The sequence below is a fragment of the Cucumis sativus genome, chromosome 6, assembly GCF_000004075.3.
Source record: "Cucumis sativus cultivar 9930 chromosome 6, Cucumber_9930_V3, whole genome shotgun sequence".
NCBI lineage: Eukaryota > Viridiplantae > Streptophyta > Magnoliopsida > Cucurbitales > Cucurbitaceae > Cucumis > Cucumis sativus.
The window spans coordinates 21045823-21067260 of NC_026660.2; the positions used below are offsets into that span (position 1 = coordinate 21045823).

The 21438-nt window shown below is 33.6% G+C and overlaps 2 protein-coding genes and 1 long non-coding RNA gene across 3 annotated transcripts; all 3 read left to right on the top strand.

Moving 5' to 3' along the window:
* The first annotated feature begins 258 nt into the window (after positions 1–258).
* Positions 259–8547, top strand: LOC101205574 (protein RETICULATA-RELATED 1, chloroplastic). The gene is made up of 8 exons (XM_004140059.3): positions 259–849; positions 4962–5126; positions 5210–5302; positions 5840–5955; positions 7124–7222; positions 7320–7625; positions 7712–7876; positions 8042–8547. Exons 1-8 carry the CDS (start codon positions 478–480, stop codon positions 8328–8330), a joined length of 1605 nt encoding a protein of 534 aa, XP_004140107.1. The 5' UTR covers positions 259–477; the 3' UTR covers positions 8331–8547.
* A 1740-nt stretch (positions 8548–10287) lies between these two features.
* On the top strand, positions 10288–11816 carry LOC101205807 (elongation of fatty acids protein 3-like). Its single transcript, XM_004140060.3, has one exon. The coding sequence runs from the start codon at positions 10739–10741 to the stop codon at positions 11555–11557; it is 819 nt and encodes a 272-aa protein (XP_004140108.1). The 5' UTR covers positions 10288–10738; the 3' UTR covers positions 11558–11816.
* Positions 11817–19410: 7594 nt separating this feature from the next.
* On the top strand, positions 19411–21150 carry LOC116404714. Its single transcript, XR_004217733.1, has 2 exons — positions 19411–20030; positions 20694–21150. It is a non-coding gene; the product is annotated as an uncharacterized LOC116404714 (long non-coding RNA).
* The last annotated feature ends 288 nt before the right edge of the window (positions 21151–21438 follow it).

Below are 21438 nucleotides of genomic sequence, written 5' to 3' on the forward strand. Positions count from 1 at the left end.
AGTTAAAATAAATTAATCAAAGGGTAAAGGAGGGAATTTTCGTTTTTGGTGATGAATAAACTATGTGCTTATGAGGTTGTTCATCAAACTTTCTTCCATCTAAGTGTCAAATGTTATGCAAATATGATTTGGTTGTAGTTATATAGGTGAGGCCCGGCCCAAGTGGATGAAGAACTCCGCCATCGAGTTAACTCGTCTAGGAAACCGGAGTCGACTCAGTGGGTCAATCTCTATTGAAGATAGTGTTCTTCGTCCCTTCCGCAGGCGGCTATCCTTAATCCATTAAAACCCCTTTCTCCACCAACTTTGCTCTTTCTTTTTCTCTCTCTCTGATTTCCCTATTTCTTAGAGAGATTGAGAACCAGAGAATTCGGAATCCGTAATCCGTAATCTTCTTCTTTCTTTCTTCCCCGTTTCAATCTCGATGACCATATAGACAACACACGGGATTCAATTCAACCTCATCCATAGCCGAATATGTCTCATGCGGTGTTTCAAACGGCTCAAATCATGCCCATTAACACCCAGCTTACCACCAACAACCTATGGCTGCCCGCGGTTGTTAAACTCGGTCCCTCCTATCGAAACAGAGCAGTTTTGGTGGTCAAGGCTTTCACAGCTTCTCCTCCTTCTTCCTCTTCTTCGGGTGTTTCTTATGGGGATTCCATTTCTTTTCTGGAGCGTTGCTTTGAAACCTCATTTCCGCCTGCTGGGGTTGACCCTTCTCTTGCCGTATCTTCTTCCTCTTTTGGCCCTGTTATGAAGGGCAAATATGGTGCCTTTGGTGCTGTAACTTTGGAGAAATCCAAGCTTGATTTGTCTCAGAAGCAGTCCAAGTCCAGCCCTGAGGTAAGTTACTTCAGTTTTGCTTTCCTTCACTTGGATTGTGCCTATGCTTTGGTATTGCATGGATTCTTCTAGTCGTGAAATGTTCCATAGTTGGAAAAGCAGATTTATTTATTTATTATTATTATTATTTTTGGCAATATGAACTTTGGTTTTAGCTCCCTTTCTATGAGAAATAGCATTTTCACTTGGAAGTTTTTGTTCCTTGTATTTCTGGCAATTGATTCGGGACGTTTTCCTATCTCAGCCAACTGTTAAACATTTCATTTCAATTGAAATACAGGTCTTCCAAACTTGGTTTTCTATTTCGGTCTGAGAGGCAGTGCTTCTTGTTAAATTTTTTAATCCTATCTTAATTCTTATGGATAGTTGAACAGTAAGTGTCCTAAGTTAGATGTGTAGAACCACTGCCAATCCATTTCCTTTCTTTTTTGAACGAGGGTCTATTAGATCACCGTTAATAAAAATGAGTCCACTTCTCAATAGGTCAGAAATGGATTTGCTAAATACTGATTACTGAATCATATTTCTTGGAGAGAGTTGCAGGACTATCACGAGTAAGCCCAATGGTTATTGGAGGTGTGAAAAGAAAGAAAAAGAAGAGGTAAAGAGCTTAAGAGAGAATGAGTTTGAACTAGTTACCTGCTTAATTCGATGACAAACACATAAAAAGGTTAAACTATTGCCTTATGAGATTAATCGGGTGAGTGTATCTTGGGCACTCACGTATATTATTAAAAAAGATTACAGTCCACTTCTCATGCTTATTTGGTGGACTTAATGAAAACAAGCAAATTTGAAATTGTTTCAAGTTGATGACTTGTACTCTTGTCCAGTTGCCCCCCCTCCCCCCAACCCAGCCCCTTCATGGCAACCATCCTCTTCCCTTTGCTTCACCTTGATGGAGCAGAATTGCTCACAATGCTCCATCACAATTGGTGTTGGATCCTTCTCAATCTTGGTGGTGACGGTTAATAAAGGTAGTCATGCTACTGTACAAAGTTCGAAGAAAATTCTTTTTGCTTCGTCCCTGTGAGCTGAATCTTTCTTGACTGGCTTCTGAAATTCAGCGTTAAAATGTCTGTTAGATTTGCCTCCCACCACCCTTGAACTTTCCAAGGAACATAAAGGTGAAGACTTGTTATTTAGGAAGTAAAGTTTTCAAATGAAGGAGGTTTTTTTATGGAGATGACAAAGTTTTGATGACAATGGTGGAAAAAGAAAAATCATTGAGATTTTTGGAGATGGCACGATAGGTTGGTCATCCTTATTGTCTCTGACTCTAAATTTTCTAGAAAAAAAGTAAGTGCACCATACTCAAGGATACAGTTGTAGCAAGGCCAATCCTTTCATCCTTCTCATAAAGATCAATTGTTGAAAGGTACTATTGGCCTCCTTTTCTCGTCTATGATATCCTTATTCTTTTCTTTTTTTAAAAATGGTATTAATGTTTAATGGCCTAGAGATCTTTGTAGAACACATAATTCCTTCCCATCTGCATATACAGTCCTACGATGGACTGTGCATGTGTCTAAGTGAGACGATGAGGCACTGTTGAGTGTGCCATTGAACTAAATGAACATTTCTCCTCTTCCAAATCCCCCACATTGAAAGCATGGGAAGAGCAATCCGTTTCCATTTAAAGAGAACACATCCATGATTTTGAGGAAAGTCCTTCCAACAAAAAGATCCCTGCTAATAATTTTATTTTACTGGTAGTGGTAACTTATTTTTGTTTAGATTTTTGTGGGGACGGAGAGTTAGGGAGGGACACTCAATGAAACAGATTCGGGCCAATTTATAGTCTGGAAATAAAAATATTCAACCATTTGTCCAGCTTGGATATGGAATTTTCAACTGATGGGTTCCAAAAGGATGGGTCTCAAGGTCTTCTTCAAGAGAGAAACCAAGATACTTGAAGAGAAAAGATTCTGCCTTTCATTCAAACCTCTCTGCTTGCTTTCAACAGATACAAATAGGAGACCGAAAATTCTCTTTTGACCCATATATCTTTATGACCATTGAATACATCTCAAAACAATTTCCTATTATTTCTTTCTAACCAAAGTTGCCAAGAAAATCCCCAAATATTTTCACATCTCTTTATGACCCTGACAAACTTCCAGAACAATCTGTTATTCCTTCTGACTGAAGTTGTCAATAAAAAATCCTAATGGAGCCACATCTCTATATGACGCCTAAAAGCACCTTGAAACATCTTTATTTTTTTTAAACCATAGTTATCAAGAAAAAACCACAACTGACTTATACCTCTTTATGACACCTACAGGCATCCTGATACATGTATCCTTTGTATGCTAAGAAGTTTATTCCGAATATGAAGATGAAGGATCACCGCATACTGTGACAGTATAAAATGTGTTCACCTGAACTACATATAGGAACAATTCAGAAACATCTGATTGACATTGCCAGAGAATTCTCTATGAACCAACTCCCCAATCTCAACCTGAAGAACACAAGGGTCCTAGCTTGTATTTATCACGTGTATCCATTTACAACAAAAAAGGTTCTATGGGAAGAGGGAAACACAGCCTAAAAGCCTAGAAATGAAGGTTCCCTTTCCTTAAATAGGAATCAGAAAAAGCCCACCCAAAGAGGGACACATTTTATATTTTTAGGATACAGTGATCCTTCCCTCTTCATATTGGGTGAAAACAACTTTTCAGGTTGCAAATGGCCTTCTGTCCTTTGGTAAGCCTCATTTTGAATCTCAGAGGCTTCTAGCTTGAAAGAACTCTTAGGTAGACTCACTTTTCTCCAAGCAACCCTTGCCGAATAAGGTGTGCAATCTTTGGAAAAGCTTTTTTCTAAATTTTACTATGGGAAGGAAACGATGACAGCATTAGCTTCCACCCTTTCAAATGGGACAATGTCATGCTTCCAATCAAAGCTAGAAGTGTTGGGATTTGTAACTGATTAACAAGAACAAGCCTCCTCTTGCAAAATGGAATTAACACTTCCTGAATGAGAATAGAATCTTATAAAAGAAAGTCATCAAGGCTTAGTATGGCCGTACTTGCTTATCTTCATCTCTGGGCTCATCATCCTATAGATCCTTTTAGGGGTCTGTGGATTTCTATTATGAGGCATAAGAAGCTGATATTTCATTGACTTCCCTGTAATGTTAGGGATGGGGCACATACCTCTTTTTGTAGTTTTGTTTGGTCAAAGGGCTCCTCCAGCATAAAGCTTCTGTTGGCTTTTTTATTTGACATTAAAAAGGTTTGCACTTGTTAAATACTTTTGGGTGGTGGATTCTAACATTTTGAATTTGCATCTTAGAAGGAATCTCAATGATATTAAATAAAAAAGAATGGACCTCTCTTATACATCTTTTATCCTTCTTGCAACAAACACAAGGCAGTGACAGAATCTTGTGGAAGCTGTGCAATCAAATGGAGATTTTTATCACAGAGCACCAATTATTGAACATTCAAATGGCTATGTTGTGTTTGAAAGATTAAGTTTTTTATTTTTTCCTAAGGTGGTAAGCTTCTATTATATAAGCTCCAACACAAGATGCCTTACATGTGTAGAAACAGCTCAGAGTCTCAAATTCACCTCACCTCTTTGTATCATGCAATTATGCATACAAGTTCTTAAGTGCGGCTCTTATCTAGTTTTGGTTGACCTGTAAAAGGTCAGATGCATTGGATTAGAGCCCTTTTCTGTTTTGAGTTGGCTCCTTTTTGGGTTTTGGTTGCGTATCCCTCTAGTATTTGTTCCCTTTGTCTGATTGGAACTTGGAATTATGGTTTCTCATTACACACAAACAAAGGAAAAATGATTCTAGCCAAGAATTGTCGACTGAAATGTTTTGAGAGTCTTTGTAGTTAAATATACTGATGTTGCTATTTTTATTTCTATTTTTGCACCTCACCCTCCACTTTAGAGCACTATTGCTCTCTATTATGTTTTGTCCTTTTGTTTTCTGCTTACCAAAAGAAAAAAAAATATGTCCTTTGTTTTTTGTTGTCTAGTTATGTTTTTGGTTAGTGGAATTAAGCATGTCTTCTATGTTGTTGGTTGTGTTATTTCATTTTCCCAATTCCAAGTGTTTCAAGCTGAAACAATATCATAACAAATTGCAGCTTGCAATTGGGGGAGGTGGTGGAGATATTGGCAAGAAAATCAATCATGGTGGTGGCGACGGTGGAGACGATGATGGTGATGATGATGATTACTATGATGAGTTTGATGATGGAGACGAGGGAGATGAGGGTGGCTTGTTCCGGAGAAGGAAATTTCTTGAAGAGGTATACAATCTATTACTGACAGATCCGTGTTGCTATTGTTTTTTATGGGCTCATTTTTAGCACTAACTTCGTATTTGCTCTAGCTTTTTGATCGTAAATTTGTAGATGCAGTATTAAACGAGTGGCAGAAGACAATGATGGATTTGCCTGCTGGATTTCGTCAGGCTTATGAAATGGTAGTGTTTTGATTTTCTTATTACTGTGATTATGGGTGGCCATTCAAACTGCAAAACGGAACCGTTTCTTAAAACCAAACCGAACCGAATACTCAATGAAACTGAAAATTTTTGTTCGGCTCGGTTTAAAGAAATTTGAAACCGAATTGAAACTAAACTGATTTGTTTTTAACTAATATATATTTATCTTTATATTTTTATATTTATATATTTAAAAAAAGTAGAATTGAATTAAAACCGAACCACTTTTAATTTAAAGAACAAAACCTAATTTAAAACCGTACCAAACCAAATTATTTTTTAAAATGTTTTAAAATTACCAAAACCAAATTTGAATCGAACCGAACTGCATAAATACGGTTCAGTTTGGTTTGAACCAATAAATCGGTTCGGTTCTGTTTTGTGCCAAACCGATTCGTTTCCACCTCTAAGTGTGATATTTTCTTGTAGGAGTCAGGAAATATTTTATCATTTTTCTTTTGTGCTAAATATTTAGCCTTGAACTTTGGTTAGATGCTGACAAATTATTTATCCCAGGGTTTAGTTAGCTCGGCTCAAATGGTAAGATTCTTAGCAGTGAATGCCAGGCCAACTACAACTCGGTTCATTTCACGATCACTTCCTCAAGGAATCTCACGGGCTTTTATTGGCAGGTGAATTTTTAAAAAATTCTCTGGTAGAGTTTACGAGGCCTTTAATTCTTAAGTAATTCACTTCAATTCTTTTACCAATTCACCATTCTTAGAGAGGTGACATGGGAACTCGCTTACTAGAAGATATTAATTCTCCATTAAGCATCAACATCTTAATATTAGATCCTAAACCTGAATTTAAGCAATTAGATATTGTAATGTCTAATTCTAAATTACCATGAATTCTACTGGATTCTTAAGCTTTCTGACATTACATTTTAGGGATGGTTGCATATATGACAAAATGAGCCAAATTAATAGCCAAAATAGCTTAACTTAAAACTATTTGCAAATATTACAAAATCTAAGTGAAAATTCTCAATACACAATTTCAATCCAAATCACTCATACACAAATTTAGCCCAGATCGATTCATTTCGAACTATTTGCACGTTTTATTTTTTTTCTTAAGTTTTCCTTAATGTTTTTGTCCTTATAGTGTCATTTTTGGTCCATTTAAATAACTTGAACCGTTTTTATTAGTTTCATTTTTTTCTTTAAGTCATTTTTCTTCTATGCATGTTTTATATCACTGACTTGGACCATGAAGGAAGTCTATAAAGTGATTGACAAACTCTTATCACCAATTGAAATCCATTGTTGATAGGAGTCTATTGTTTATTGAATCCTATCATGAAACTTGTGTCACTGTCTAGAATTATGATCACATAGAATTGCCATCTCAAACCCCTTTTCACCTTCCAATTCTCAGTCCTGGGGTCATCTCCTTTGGAAACTTACGGTTTCTTTTCTGCCAAATTTTCTGAAGTAGACATGCGTATGCGTATTTTATATTATAGCAACATATGTATGATAATATTTCTCTATCGATATCTTGCATGTGGAGTGGACCAACAGCTTCATTATACCAACATATGTATGATAATATTTCTCTATCGATATCTTGCATGTGGAAGTGGACCAACGGCTTCACTAGCTTCCTCCTCCCCGTCCTTTTTTTGAGGAAGTAAATTTCAAAACGATAAAATGAACAGTTCAATTTCTTTCATGGTTCCGTACTTGAATTTTTCTTGTACTGATCAGTAGTTTGTTTGAGCGAAAAACTGCATGCACACTTCGAAAAAGAAATATATATTTTCGAACTTTAACATATTGTATAATTGCACAGGATGTTAGCAGATCCTTCCTTTCTCTATAAACTTCTTTTAGAGCAAGCTGCTACAATTGGTTGCGCGGCTTGGTGGGAAATAAAGAATCGCAAGGACAGGTTTGTTATTTAGGCATATGGTTAAACTTTATTTCATTTTCTTAATTTATCTTTTATTTGATTGGCTTACAAATTTGTTGTTTTGTTGTGGTTCCAGGATAAAACAGGAATGGGATCTGGCGCTCATTAATGTTCTCACTGTTACCGCTTGCAATGCTATAGTTGTTTGGTCACTTGCTCCTTGTCGTTCATATGGAAATACATTCCGATTTGATTTGCAAAATACATTACAGAAGCTTCCCAATAATATATTTGAAAAAAGTTATCCTATGAGGGAATTTGACCTACAAAAGAGAATCCATTCCTTCTTCTACAAAGCTGCAGAGTTGTGCATGGTCGGTATAACTGCAGGAGCAGCTCAAGGTGTTTTGTCCAATTTTCTCTCTAGTAAAAAGCAGGAAAGGTAATAGACCACTCCCATTTGGCAAATAGAAGTGCTAATTAAGTTCCCATTTTTTCTTCACTCGGAGTTGCGTATGTGTTTGACAGGTTATCTGTATCAGTTCCAACTGTGAGTACCAATGCTCTCGGGTATGGTGCTTTTCTTGGTCTATATGCAAATCTCCGGTATCAGTTATTATGCGGTTTTGACAGAGCAATGATCAATCATTTTGATGTTATTGGAGTCGCTCTGTTTTTAAGCTCTGCAATGAGGTTCGAACTGATTTTTCCCTTATGAAATATTTTTGGCATTTATTTGTAAAGTCTTAAACATGCCATTTTTTTCCCTTTAAAGTCTCTGGTTTAAACACAATCTTATCCAAAAAGACATTGTTGGGCAAATAATATTTCATAAAACCATATTGGAATTGTATGTAGGGTTTTGAATGTGCAACTAGGAGAAAGATCAAGATTGGCTTGGCTTGGAATAGAGGCAGATCCATTGGTTCAGTCAAGGGAACTCTTGGAGAAGGTTTACAACCGACCTTCTCAAGGCGTTAGTCAATCTTCCTCGAAATGGTTTATTTCAAAGAATGCCATCATTTCTGGCCTTGGACTCCTCGGTCTCAAACAGTCCGGTGTTGATTCCGTCTCTGAAGGTGAATCAGTACCCAAAGCACGGAGGAAGCGAATTGTTCGGAGAAAGGTAACGGCAGGTTCGTCATGATCTTTTATCCAGTTAGTGCATTCTTCAGTACCCCCAGTTTTGCAGTATGACTATAGATTTGGTGCAAAGTTGCCGTATAAATCTTTGATAAAAGTTAGTTGATAGGTGGATAATATTCTGTCCTTTGATGTAATCTTGTGATCCAACTGGAGAAATTCATTTAAAGCTGAATTCATGCAATTATTATTAAATTTCCCTTTTAGGGATTTTCTTTTCATTCTTCTGGTTGGTGTTTTCCACCATGTTGATTGAACATTTGAAATACTCTTCTTCTGGTATTATCTCTTTAATGAATAAGGTTACCAAAGTAGTGTTGGTATGAAACTACAGATCGAGTTATATTCATTTCCCCATTAGAAAAGTAGCAAAAATCCTACCTTCCAATGTGGAACTTCAAGGGTGTAAGTGGTCGGGTTGGGTTGTTTTTCCTTACAACTGACCCGACCCATGTTTGGTTCTGTACAGACAATACCTGACCTGATCGGGTTGGGTCTGGTCGGGTCAAACCCGATGTTTACCATTTAAAATTCAGAAATAAAAAAGAAAAAGAAAAAGAAAAACCAACAACTTAAAAGAAGAGTAAAAAAAGAAAGGCTTTTGATAGAAAAAATCCTAAAACATCAATTATAAAAAACTAATTAAATCAGGCTAATAGCAAATGTTTAAATAGTCCTCCAACAAAAACCATATACATCATAAAAAGACTAAATTAACTTTAATTAATAAATAAAATTTGATGATTGGTGATTTATGTTAGGTTCAATAATAGAGTGAGATGACTGAGTGTTTACTGTGTTATTTATGCTGGTTGTGGGAAGAAGAGAAAAGACTTAACTATTGTCACGAAAATCAACCAAGATAAAAGAAATATACTAAAATTAAAGGATCCAAATAAAAGATGAAACTACTCATAAACAAAATGAGAAATTGATAAAAGTAGCACACTTTTGGTTTTCGTTTTAAAAAAACAACACATTTTTTTTAAACTCGCAAAACTGTTTTTCTCGATTAATTTTGGGCGAAATTGAGACCTCTAACGATTGTTGTCTATGGGAGATTGGTTCGGTTGTCTTGAAGATCGTTTTACCAATAAACTAACTTTTGAAATTTGTATTATTTTAGTTTCTTTTTATATATAAAATATAAAGAGCATAAAGTCGAAGGGAGTTTGAACTCCTCTAAACTTATGCTAAATCCACCGATAGTTGTAAGTAACTTTTCGATGAATGAGTTTGTGGTGGCAAGATTGAAAGAAAAAAATGTTCGAGAAAGAAATATGAAGAAAAGAAGAAAAAATGGGGTTTCCTCGCTTATTTACCACACATGGGAATAATTTCACACCGATGGTAATAGACGGTGTGAATCACGAATTGAAAATTGTAAAAGTAAAAAAAGAGTATAAAGAAACAAACTAAAAGTTCCAAAAAAGAAAAAAATCCATGTTGTTTTAAAATTTCTATACAATGTTCTCTCCCAAATTTTCGTTTGATTATGAGTTGTTTTAGATAATTTCATTTTTAAAGAGTTTTTAACAAACTGACAAAATATTAGCAATTTTGAAAACGAAAAAATTCCACGAACCCACAATAAAAAAATACAAAAAATGCTTTAGTCAACACAGAATTAATTGGTCACAAGCATGCGTGTAATTCTTATTCTAAATGATTGATATCATTTCCTACTTGATATAAATTATTTATTAATAATAATTTTAATAAATTATTAAAAATAGAAAATTATTATTTATACTTAATATTCTAATTAATTAAACTATTTTCAGTAATTTAATTTAACTATGTTTAGTGAAAAGATATTCTTTTATTTTTTAATTTTATTAATTAAGTAAGAAATTAGCATGACATAAAATATTTATGTTAAATTTATTTAAGGAAATTAATTAATTTTGTTTTCAAAGCAAATATTTTTGTGAAATATATTAAACTTTGACTCAAACCCCCAGAGAGAAACAAAAGGGGTCTATTCATTTCCACACCCACAGGCCACAGCCATCTCCCCCGGGTTTCCCTTTGGTTCCAAGGTTTGGTTATCCACACCCTCCTCTTCACCTACGTTCCTCAGCTTCATTATCATCATTGGTGCCGTTCATTTTTCTCCACTGTGTTGCAGTTCGAGCTCCACCGCCTTTGCCCACTTCACATTTTCAAATTTTTGGATAAATTTCTCAGAGCTTTGCTTCCCCACTCAAATCTCAGGTTCCCAACCCTAACCTTTATCCATTGACTTCATTCAATTGTTTTCCAAACTAAATTGTTTATATGGGTTTGTTTAGTGATCTTTGTTTTTACCTTGTCCTTGAGTAAGCAAAGAACGAAGCTCTGTTGGTGCATTATCTCTTCGAAATCCCTCTGTCTTATCTCCTTTCATTTGGGTGTTGTTTGAAGTACATAATGAATCAAATTCTCTCAGTTCTTCGATATTGGCTTGTGAATCATCCCATTATACTCAATTTCGAATGGATCCAAGGCCAAACCTTTGCCTCCACTCCCCTGTTCCTCATTGTCACTGTTTTCACTTACCTATTCCTCACCTTCCTCCTCTCCCACATTCCCATTCCTTCAATTTCGTCACACTTTCTCAAGTCAATCTCAGCCCTTCACAACTTTGTTCTTCTAATTCTCTCCTTCATCATGGCCCTTGGATGCACTCTCTCTTCCATTTACCATGTGCCTCACCTCCATTGGATTATCTGCTTTCCACCTCGCACCCCACCGGTTGGACCTCTCTTCTTCTGGGCTTATGTATTCTACCTGTCCAAGATTCTTGAATTCATCGACACCCTCTTGATCATCCTCACTGGGTCGTTTCAACGCCTCACGTTCCTCCATGTTTACCACCATTCCACGGTTTTGATCATGTGTTATCTCTGGCTTCACACTTCCCAATCACTGTTCCCCATAGCGCTTGTGACCAATGCCACTGTGCACGTGATAATGTATGGATACTACTTCCTATGCACCTTTGGGATTCGACCAAAGTGGAAGAGGTTGGTCACTGACTGCCAAATCCTACAGTTTGTTTTTAGTTTTGTGGTCTCGGGTCAAATGTTGTATGATCATTTTGGTGGATCTGCTGGTGGTTGCTCTGGCTTTTTGGGTTGGTGCTTTAATGCTGTTTTCAATGGTTCTCTGTTAGCTCTTTTCATCAACTTCCATTTGAAAAGTTATGCTGCCAATAGGAAGAAGAAAATAGAATCTAAAACCCAATGATTCTTTCTAGTGACAGTTTGGCTGTACTTTGTTTATTCTAGATTTAGATCATTACAATTATTGATGATGCTTTGTACAAGTAATTTGCATTTTTTTTCTTTTGTTTGATAAGAGTGAAATCTAGCGACGGTTTATTTTGCTCTAGAGACTGCAGAGAAATGCCAAATCTTTGACATTCTTCAATAAACCATACGTGCAAACAATCTTAGTTTGAAGTATGTAAAATGGTATGCTAACATGTGATGTGTTTCAATTTTAAGCTTGAAGTACTCCAACAACTTTCTGGTAGATGGTAAGAACTTTCTGTAAGCAAACTGCTATGGAAATTGGGATCATTATTGATAATTCGAATTGTACTTATGTGGTGCTTGCCAAGGCAAGATTGATGGTTAAAGTTAGAGACTGATGTGTGCACAACTAAACGTATACGATCATAACCATTTGGGAGGATAGGTTTGGTTGCTAGAGAATCAACTATGAAGTATGCCCACTTCGTGCAGCAGGAGTCTTCCCCTGCTATGTGTGATTTAGGACATCAGTTTATGATTGAGGGGTGGGGGGTGGTTGTAGATTTTGAGTTTTCTTGTGCTGAGTAGGCGCTCAGTAACTTTTGGCACTTATCTCATAAGTAGTAAGGGGATACCATATTAGATTTAGATCTGCCACTGAACATATTATGTACAAGATTTTTTTTTTTTTTGGAAACTGAAACAAGACTTTCATTGAAATAATGAATGAGTCTAATGCTCGAACTAAAATAGCTGAAACAAAAGTGCAAAATTTAATAAAACTTCAAATTTTCGAACATATGAAGTCTTTTGGACTTCAAAATTATTGAAATCCTCTCTAATAACATCAACACATTTTCGAACACATTGTTGTTGCAAGCTTAGGGTTTCTAAAGGAAGAGCAGAGGAATGGCTTATGAAGTCTTTTGGCTTGGACTCTGTTTTTTGATATGTTGTGCAAGGGTGAAATTTGAGTTTGAGGCATTCACTTTATCTGCATAACTTAGGCTTGGGCGAATATCATGATTCAACTAATTTCCATGTGAACGAGAGACTGGTTAAAGAGGTGAGTGCCACAAACCATAATCGTGGTTCATTAAGAAACTTTTCAGCATTTGTGAGAAAGAGACCCATCCTTATTTCTCACCCCTTGAGCAGACGTGCACAAAGGATTGAAACCCTTGAGGAATTTTGAGCAACATATCTAACTATCTATCCGGAAGGAGCTCTGAACTTTGTGAGTCTTGTAGTACCGTCTGCATCTCTGCCGTTTTTGAGAAAAAACCTATGTTCCTCATATTGTTCCAAACCTGATATAGCGGCAATAAACTATCTTAGTTGATTCTTTGAAACTTGTAGGATTCATTGAAAATCAATATCTTCAACGTTGAAATGTCCCTTGTCGAACCAAATGCTGTAGAAGGACCCCACAATTTTACAGCTCTTCACTTCCATGTTGGTGCTGGGAGGAGGGACAGTCGAAGAGGGGAACAGGAGGAGAGGTGTGAAAGAGGAGAGAAAAAGAGGATGGAAGTGATTCGCTCAAAGGAAGGTTCAAGTATCTCTTAGAGAAAATATGTCTTGGATCTTTGAAAAGACACAAGTATGCTTGGATGTAAGCCCGCTAGTACTCCCGTTGACACAATCATCAGTTAAGCAACGGAAACACAATGGTCAATTAGTATCAAAGGCTAGTTTGTTTTGCAGTGAGCTATTTATAGAATACACGATACTTGAAAGGAGCTCCAGGAGACGGATTGTACTCCAAAAAGTCTAGGAAATGGAATATTGAAATCCTCACGGATGCTAATTAGGCAACCTAAAAAATAGATAGAAGATCACTTACTAGGTACTGTACCTTTGTTTGGGGAAACTTGGTCATGTGGCGAAATAAGAAACAATCAGTCGTATCTAGAGGTAGTGCTAGAGCGGAACTAAGGGCTCTAGCTCAAGGAATATGTGAAGGAATCCAAAAGCATCCTTTCATAGCTTAGAATCACGTAAGGAGAAGCAATGGAGGTACTGTGACAACCAAGCTACTATGAGCATTGCCAAAGACCCGATGAAATTCATCGTGATCACATAAAATATGTGGATATCCACTGACACTTTATTAAAGAAAAGATTGAAAACCAAAGCATCTCCCTTGACTCAATACCGACCAAGATGCTGATTGCTGATATTCTTCCAAAATCCCTATTCAAGAACAATTGAAGTCTTAAAAACCAAACTGGACTTAATCAACATATACAATCTAGCTTGAGGGGTGTGTTGAATATGGAAAGTCTTCTCCTTCCCCCATCTATGTAGAATGTTATTTCCAGCCTTTATTTACATCCTTAATGTGTAGTATTCTTGACTTATTTGCCATTCTTTTTACCATTGAGAGGTTTGACATATTGGACCACTATCATTGTATATATAGTAGGGCTTCACCCATTTGTAAAATAGGAAGAATTTTTGTAATTCATAGTTCTATAAAACAATAAAATTGAGATGTTAGTTCAACTTCAAGTATGCGGTGAGGAAAAGGGTACCGCAAAAGTGCTTGCTTTTCAGGCTTTTGAGGTAGGAAATGAGCTCTATTTGGATGCCAAGTTATCAAACCCCCAAACTTAGTTGATTGAATGGTGTCAAAAGTCGAGCAATGTTGCAATAAGTTTTCTCATTAGATATCTCACTACTTCAACACAATTTGAAACTGATGTAACTTCACAATCAAATTTAAGATAGGTTTGGTAGTGATTTTGAAATGATTATAATTAGATATATGCTTTCCATCATTCCTAATTAATTTTAGTGTAAAATTAAAGATTAAATTAATTTTTTTTGTGATAAAAGGTGTATTTCAGTGTTCCAAAGTAATTTTGAACTCCATAAAAATGATTTTAACAATTTTGAAATCACATCCAAACATGCTCTTGAAAGGGGCTAATCAATTTGTTTGCCCAAGTTCTGTGTATTCTCTGATGATTAACATTTGCTTTAATTTCTTTGTAAGAATATTATTTCCCTTGTGCTAGTTTACTCTACAACTACCTTTTCATGCTATCCGTCCTTGATATACTAGCTTACATCTCATATATTCTACTGATATAATATTAAACTTTTGTATCATTACATTTTTTTAGATAAACTTTAACATCTTTCCTTGAGAAAAAAATTGAAGACGAGTAAAAAAAGAAAAAGAAACAAACTACAAAAAGGAGGGATGCCCATTACAAGGAGTTTCAAGCAAAAGCATTCCTATAAGATCATTATAAAAGGTTTTCAAAATCAAAGTCCAAAAGGAAACATAAGAAAACATAAGAACAAAGAAGGTAGGATCCCTCTCCACTCCCCTAAACATCCAACTGAAGCTATTTAGAATAATATTCAAAATAAGTGATTTAACATACAAAAATATCTAGCTGAATTCAAGGCTACACCTATCTTTGTGTTCAATCATAATTTGTCACGTGGTACAAAAGAGAAGGAGATTTGGGAAATTCAGTGTTCAAACACTTGTAATGTCGTTCTTCCCAATTACTATTGATGTCTACTTGTTGGTGTCAAGTATTGAACCTTCACCCATTATCTTAAAGCTTTGTGTGTCAATGACCTAAACATTTACCTGAAATTGGTAAGCCTACAAACTTTGCTTACTCCTTTATCATGCTTTCTTTAGACTTACCATGAGAAGCATGTACATTGACACGTGACGAGAATATGATTTACAAAAACGTAGGACGTGAGATGTTAGAGATACATTTATTTATTCTAAAAGATAAACATATGTGTGCATAATTCAACATATTGTGACATACACACATTTAATAAAATGTAAGAAAAAATAAAAATAAAGGAAATGTAAGAACTGAAGAAGAAAAAAACAAAAACGAGCAAATACGAAAAATCACATGAGTTGTTAGCAGCCGTGGGTCTTCGAAGTTGAAGTTCCCACTGTTGTTGAAGTTAGACAGAAAAATCAAGTAATATAACGGTATATTTTTTTTGTTTGAAAAAGGGTGTGGATAAGTTTTAAAGGTGAAGTGTACTCTAGAATTTTGAATAGGTTGGTTTGAGGTTAAAATGCCCCCTCAAATGGGTTGCTGGTGGTGCTTACTTGTTTCATTATTATATTTTTAAAAAGGTTTTTCATATTAAGTGTATTTGACGTGTCTAGGTGTATCATTGACATGTCTTAGATGTGTTGACGCGTCAAAAAGTTAACAACAGAAATAATAAACACGAGGTGATGTGTTGGAGACGTGTCGAAGGCATGTCGATATCCATGTCGGACATTGACACTTGCAATAATTTAGAAGTGTTGGTACTTTGTAGGATTTAGCAATATTTGTAATGGAGGCATTTAACTTTAAGCAAAATTCCTTTTAAATGGATGTTCGTTCATAAAGCCCTCAACACCATTGATAAATGTCAAGCTCGTTTCATTCCATCCATCTCAACCCAAATTAGAATATTCTGTGGTGAAACACTAAACACCTTTTTCATCCATTGCACTTCTCTGATTTGTTCTCAACTTCGAATCTTTGCTTCATTTGATTTTCCACATTTGATGGCTGGAATCCTCGAGTTATCGATTCGTCTCCCATAAAGCTCCACTTAGAATTTTCAATGATTGGTGCTAGCTTATGATGGCCCTTTGGTTTGAGCGTAACAATAGAACATTTCAAAATGTTGGAAAGTCCTCATCTCGTCTTTCAGAGGATGTGTATTTGATTACTCTTTGGTGTACAAAATTCTCCTTTTTGCAATTCTGATGCATCCACTATATTATTGCTTATTTTCTAGAGGATATTTTTTTATGCAATATGAGATGATGGATGGGATGTCATGAATGGCCATGATTGCTTAACTTCGATATGAACGGTGTACTCCTTTATTTTATATATGCATATATGCATGTTATGTAAAGTTTCAATCTTCACATTTTCATGCATGCTTACCAATCCTTTTCATGTTATATTAATCTTTTACCTATGATGTTAAGATCGCATTTTATTTACCTCTATTAGTTTTTGGGATTGTAGTTATATTTATTAATAGGTCTGATTTAATAAATAGGACAGGCTAGAGAGAACTTTTTAGTAGGTCATTATTTTGAACTTTTATTGCATTTAAACAATGGATGATACAGAGAAAGGATATGCAGTTAAACATTTACATTGAACTCTTTATGAGTTTGGCTCTAGGAGGTTGAGATTTCTCGAAAATTCGAGAGGAGAATTTAAACTATTCAAAGTCTACCATCTCTCTAAGTTTCTTACCCATTCCTCCATTTATTTAGTCTTAGTTTCATTGTGATATTTTTGATGAAACTCTGGCATACACTGGTAGGGAAAACAAAAAAAAGAAAGAAATGAAAATCAATTCTGACACAGTTGCCAATTGGATGTATTTCATTGATTGAGTTAACATTGAGGGAGTTCCAATTGTGTTTCTTGGTGGGTTAGGGGAGTTGAATGGCCTTTGATTTGCTTTCCATATTTTGGGACCCCTTTATTTATTACTATAATAATTATTACACATAGCCTTTATAACTTAAGACTTTTTGGTTTTCATTTACGCCTAAGCACACTATTATTGTTCATTAAAACCACTTTGTTATATATTTATATGGATGTCTCCAGTAATATAATATAATGTACCAGTGAGATAGTTTCTTTTAGTTTAACCATTTTTGGGATGAAGTCGTCAACCTTTTAAAATGATAAATTGATGTACTTATTTACTGAGCAATGCTCAACTTTACTGTCACATTGGGCTATTACCTTAAAAATAAGGTAACATAGAGTGATGTTAGAGTCAATAATACACAATTTGTTGTGTGGCTTTGTATGAATAATGAATAATAATAGTTAGTACTCTGCATGCTTTTAGACCTAAGAATACAATTGATTTTGATGCAACCTTTTGCTTTCTTTTGCTTTCTGTATACCCAAATTAAAATCCAAAAAATAATTTGTGTACTTAAATGTTGATTGTTCTTTTGTTTTTAAAATCTATTTTATCTATAGCGTTCAAAATATATTTACATATTGTATTTTTTTCTAACGAGAATGATATTTTAACCTATTGATATATATATAAATCCATGATGGTTTAGGAGAAGGATTCAAAGGTTTGATTTTATGTTTGAGAAGGATTCAAACGTTTAATTTCATGTTCGAGATAAGTATATATCTTAGTCATGAGAATATGTACAAAAGCATGAAATAAGAATTTTAGGGTTCATTTTGTTTTATTTTTGTTGCATGTGATATTTGTTACAATTTCATTTTCTAGTTAGGTTTCACATTCTAAAAATTAATGTTTAAAATGAATTGAGGATTTAGGAAACCTACTATTTTTTAGTTTTCAATAGAAGACTTGAATTCTTTTTTACTTATTATTTAAATGTCAATGAGAAAGTAGATAATAAAACAAGAGACTATAAATTAGGAAAATAGTTCTTATTAACTTAAATTACAAAAATAAAAAACTAGTAACAAAAAACAAAAAATTCTTAAATATGCTTACCATTAATTTTAGTTGAAGATGTCAAAATTTTGTTTAAAAAATGTCATTCAATTATTGAAAAGTTTCATAAAGTAAATACTTTTAAACTAAAAAAAAGGGTTGAAAATACTTTCCATGATTCAAATTTTATATGGATTTTCACACTAACCATTTTTTTTTACTTACTAAAAGAAATAGAAAAAATCTCAATTTAACCTAAAATTTTGAAATAAAAATTTATACTTGAAAACATACTAAAAGAATAACGAAAACATCAATTTAAACTTAAATTTTGAAATTGTAGCAATATAAACCCTAAACTAATAATTATATCAAATTCACCTCTGAACATTTATAAGAGTATTGAGAACCTTCAACTTTGACAATCGTATCAATTTAAACCTTCAAATTATAAAACGACGGTAGAAGAACCCAAGAAAAACTCGAAGAAGGAGAGAAAAAACTCCTAAATTTATGCTTTATTTGGATACACTAATTTTAAAAATCTAGGGTTTAATTTAATATAACTATTAATTTGAGATTTAATATTACATCCAATTTTTTCTCATAAAAGTTTGAAAAAGATACTCTAACTTTATTATTCTTTTTTTAAGAAAATACTCTTTGTTATTATATAACACAAGCTGCATACTTTAGTAGGACTTAAATGTTTATGGAAGTTATTTGTTGATAATTTAGTTTAGTGTCTATTAATAGTCAAATACCCTTTGAGAAATATAAAAAATAATAAATTTGACGAAATATTTATAATATATAACAAATTTTTTAAATTATATCAATAATAGACAGTGATAAGTACTAATATATATATGCTTCTATTAGTGATATTGATAGAAAGTTGATAAAAGTTTATTAATGACTATCATTGACAGAATCTAAAATTTTGCTATAGCTCGTAAATATTTTAATTTTTTTGCTATTTTTATAAATGTTCATATAATTTATTTTATTGGACTAACTATTGTTTTAGTACGTTTAAAGGAAAATTTTTTATTTTTGAATTTTGCGAGATGTCGTAAAAATTGTATGTTTTAACTTAAAATTTTGTTTTTTTTTTGTTTATTTTAGGTATTGAAAATTTTGACTTTTTTTTTTTTTTAAGGTATTCATAAAATTTTTCAATAGTTCATTGATACTTTTTAAAACAAAATTTTAACGATTTTTATTTCAAACTAAGTTGTAATGATATTTTTGAATTCTCTTTTAAAATTAGGAGACATTATTGAAACTTTTGAAAGTTAAGATATTTTTATTATTTAACAAAATAGGATACGTGTTTGAATTATTTTGTTACAATCTGTCCAAACCTTGAAGTTGCAAAAATCTTAATAGCATCGTTATCATTTAACATATCACAATTTTTAAAGAAAAATAAAAGACTCTAAGGTTGTTGCTATACATATTTAAAAAGTGACATTTTCAAGCATTTAATTTTCCTTTGACATTTTTCGACGTAGAATTGTGTGCATCGAGAAATGTCAAGAGATATCTTGATGCTATATCTCATGCGTCAGGATATTTTCTTTCGATATTTTTTTTCTAACTTCGATCCTGACGCGAACTTATTTGTCGGGGAATTTTTTTCCGACACTTTTGTTATTTCTCCCTATGCTTTTTTCTGGTAGTGTTAGCATTATATCTAAGGGTAAGCTTAGAGATATGAATCTCTCCCTACTCTAAATTGTTGTTGCGCTAAATTAAATAAAGAAAAAAAAGATACATAGATACATGCATATATATGGTATATATATGTATGTGTGTGCATGTTTCCTATTTATTCCATTTTTTTTTGTATTTTGTTTTAGTTTCCAACTTCCATATCAAATTGCCATTAGGTAGGGCTCTCATTTGTTGTAAATAAATTATCAATAAAATTCTTTCTTTCGATCCATCATCTTCCAATTTTCTCTTGAAGCTACTCCAAGCTCAATGAAGAACTAAAGGTACCTCATGGGAAAAGAGTTTCTAATTAATTTTTCTTCAGAATTATGTTTTAATAGCATTGTAATTTCAATCTTTCATTAAATTCTAATCTTGTTTTTACACGAGTTCTTGTTTAAATGAATTGATCACTCATGATAACATGAAACTTTGTTTAAATTCTAATGACTCTAAACATAAATATTGAAATAAGATTGACCGAAAATTCTTGATTTGATTTTAAGCATGTCTTTCCTTTTAATATTTTTTTTGAAATTTTCAATTTGAATTCAACTAATTAATCATTTTTAAGATAGAGACTCTCCTTACTACTACTTTTGAATGTGACAACATTGAAAACCTAAGAATTGCCAAGATGAAAATGAATTTAATAAGTTTAGTATGAATGAGTTGATGCAATTTGTTGATTAATTGAGGTGATTCCCACATTTTATAAAAAAAAACAATAGAAGGATTTACTTTGCTTACTTTACTTTCTTTGCAATCAAAATTCCCTCGAGTTTGATTCATAACTTTCTCTTTACTCGGTTGGTAGTTTCTTTATTAACTAAGTTTGGGTTACAAATTAACTTTGGTTTGTGTGATATTTGAGGGATTTTTAACCCTTTTGCTTTCTTTGAACCACATGTCTTTCATTCAATCCCAATTCATTTCTTCATTTTCAGGAGAAATATAAAGCAGTATATGAGTGACAACATAATGGTGGAACCAATATTTGACCCTAAAATAGAGAAAACCTTTTGTCAAAGAGTTAGAACCAAACGAAGATGCGAAAGAGGCATAGACCACAAAGAGTGCAAGCGAACTTCCTCTTGAAAAGAATCTCGTAAGTTGCAAATAGATTTTTACTACGAAATGCTATTTAGATGGAAGAGAATAGAAAAATTCAAAGTAATTAAGACTTATGGCTAAAAGCTTCACTCAATCATAGGTATCGACTGCTAAATTACCTTTAGTTGTAGATCTTGACTGACCTCTTCATCAACTTTATGTGTCAAAAATACATTTTTGAATGATGATCTCAAAGGAGAAGTTTATATGTAGATTCCTCCTAAAATGGAAAACGAGTCTAACAGGGATTTGTTACGTAAGCTGAGAAAATCTTTATATACAAATTAAAATTAAAAATAGTCTCCTTGTGTTTTCTATTACAGGTTTTCTAAAGTTATATGATTAAAAGTGGTTATCATCCATGTGAAGTTGATCATGCTCTTCTACTGTTTGTGAATTATGCAAACATAAAAAACTGCAATTCTAATTGTATAGGTAAACACTACTGCAAATTTGATCTTTTCTTGACGTACGCAAATTTTGATTTTTTGATGGTTATGATAAATGACAATAAAAAAAATATTTTTCTTCATATAATATTTATCTTTACGGCCACGTACGTCAAGAAAAGTTTCTTTA

What these genes read in the sequence shown, in the direction of transcription:
- LOC101205574 (XM_004140059.3), top strand. Translation starts at nt 478, where the DNA reads ATGTCTCATGCGGTGTTTCAAACGGCTCAAATCATGCCCATTAACACC. An exon ending in AGTCCAAGTCCAGCCCTGAG is followed by an intron (nt 850 to 4,961) that starts GTAAGTTACTTC and finishes AACAAATTGCAG; the next exon opens with CTTGCAATTGGGGGAGGTGG. An exon ending in GAAGGAAATTTCTTGAAGAG is followed by an intron (nt 5,127 to 5,209) that starts GTATACAATCTA and finishes TATTTGCTCTAG; the next exon opens with CTTTTTGATCGTAAATTTGT.
- LOC101205807 (XM_004140060.3), top strand. Translation starts at nt 10,739, where the DNA reads ATGAATCAAATTCTCTCAGTTCTTCGATATTGGCTTGTGAATCATCCC.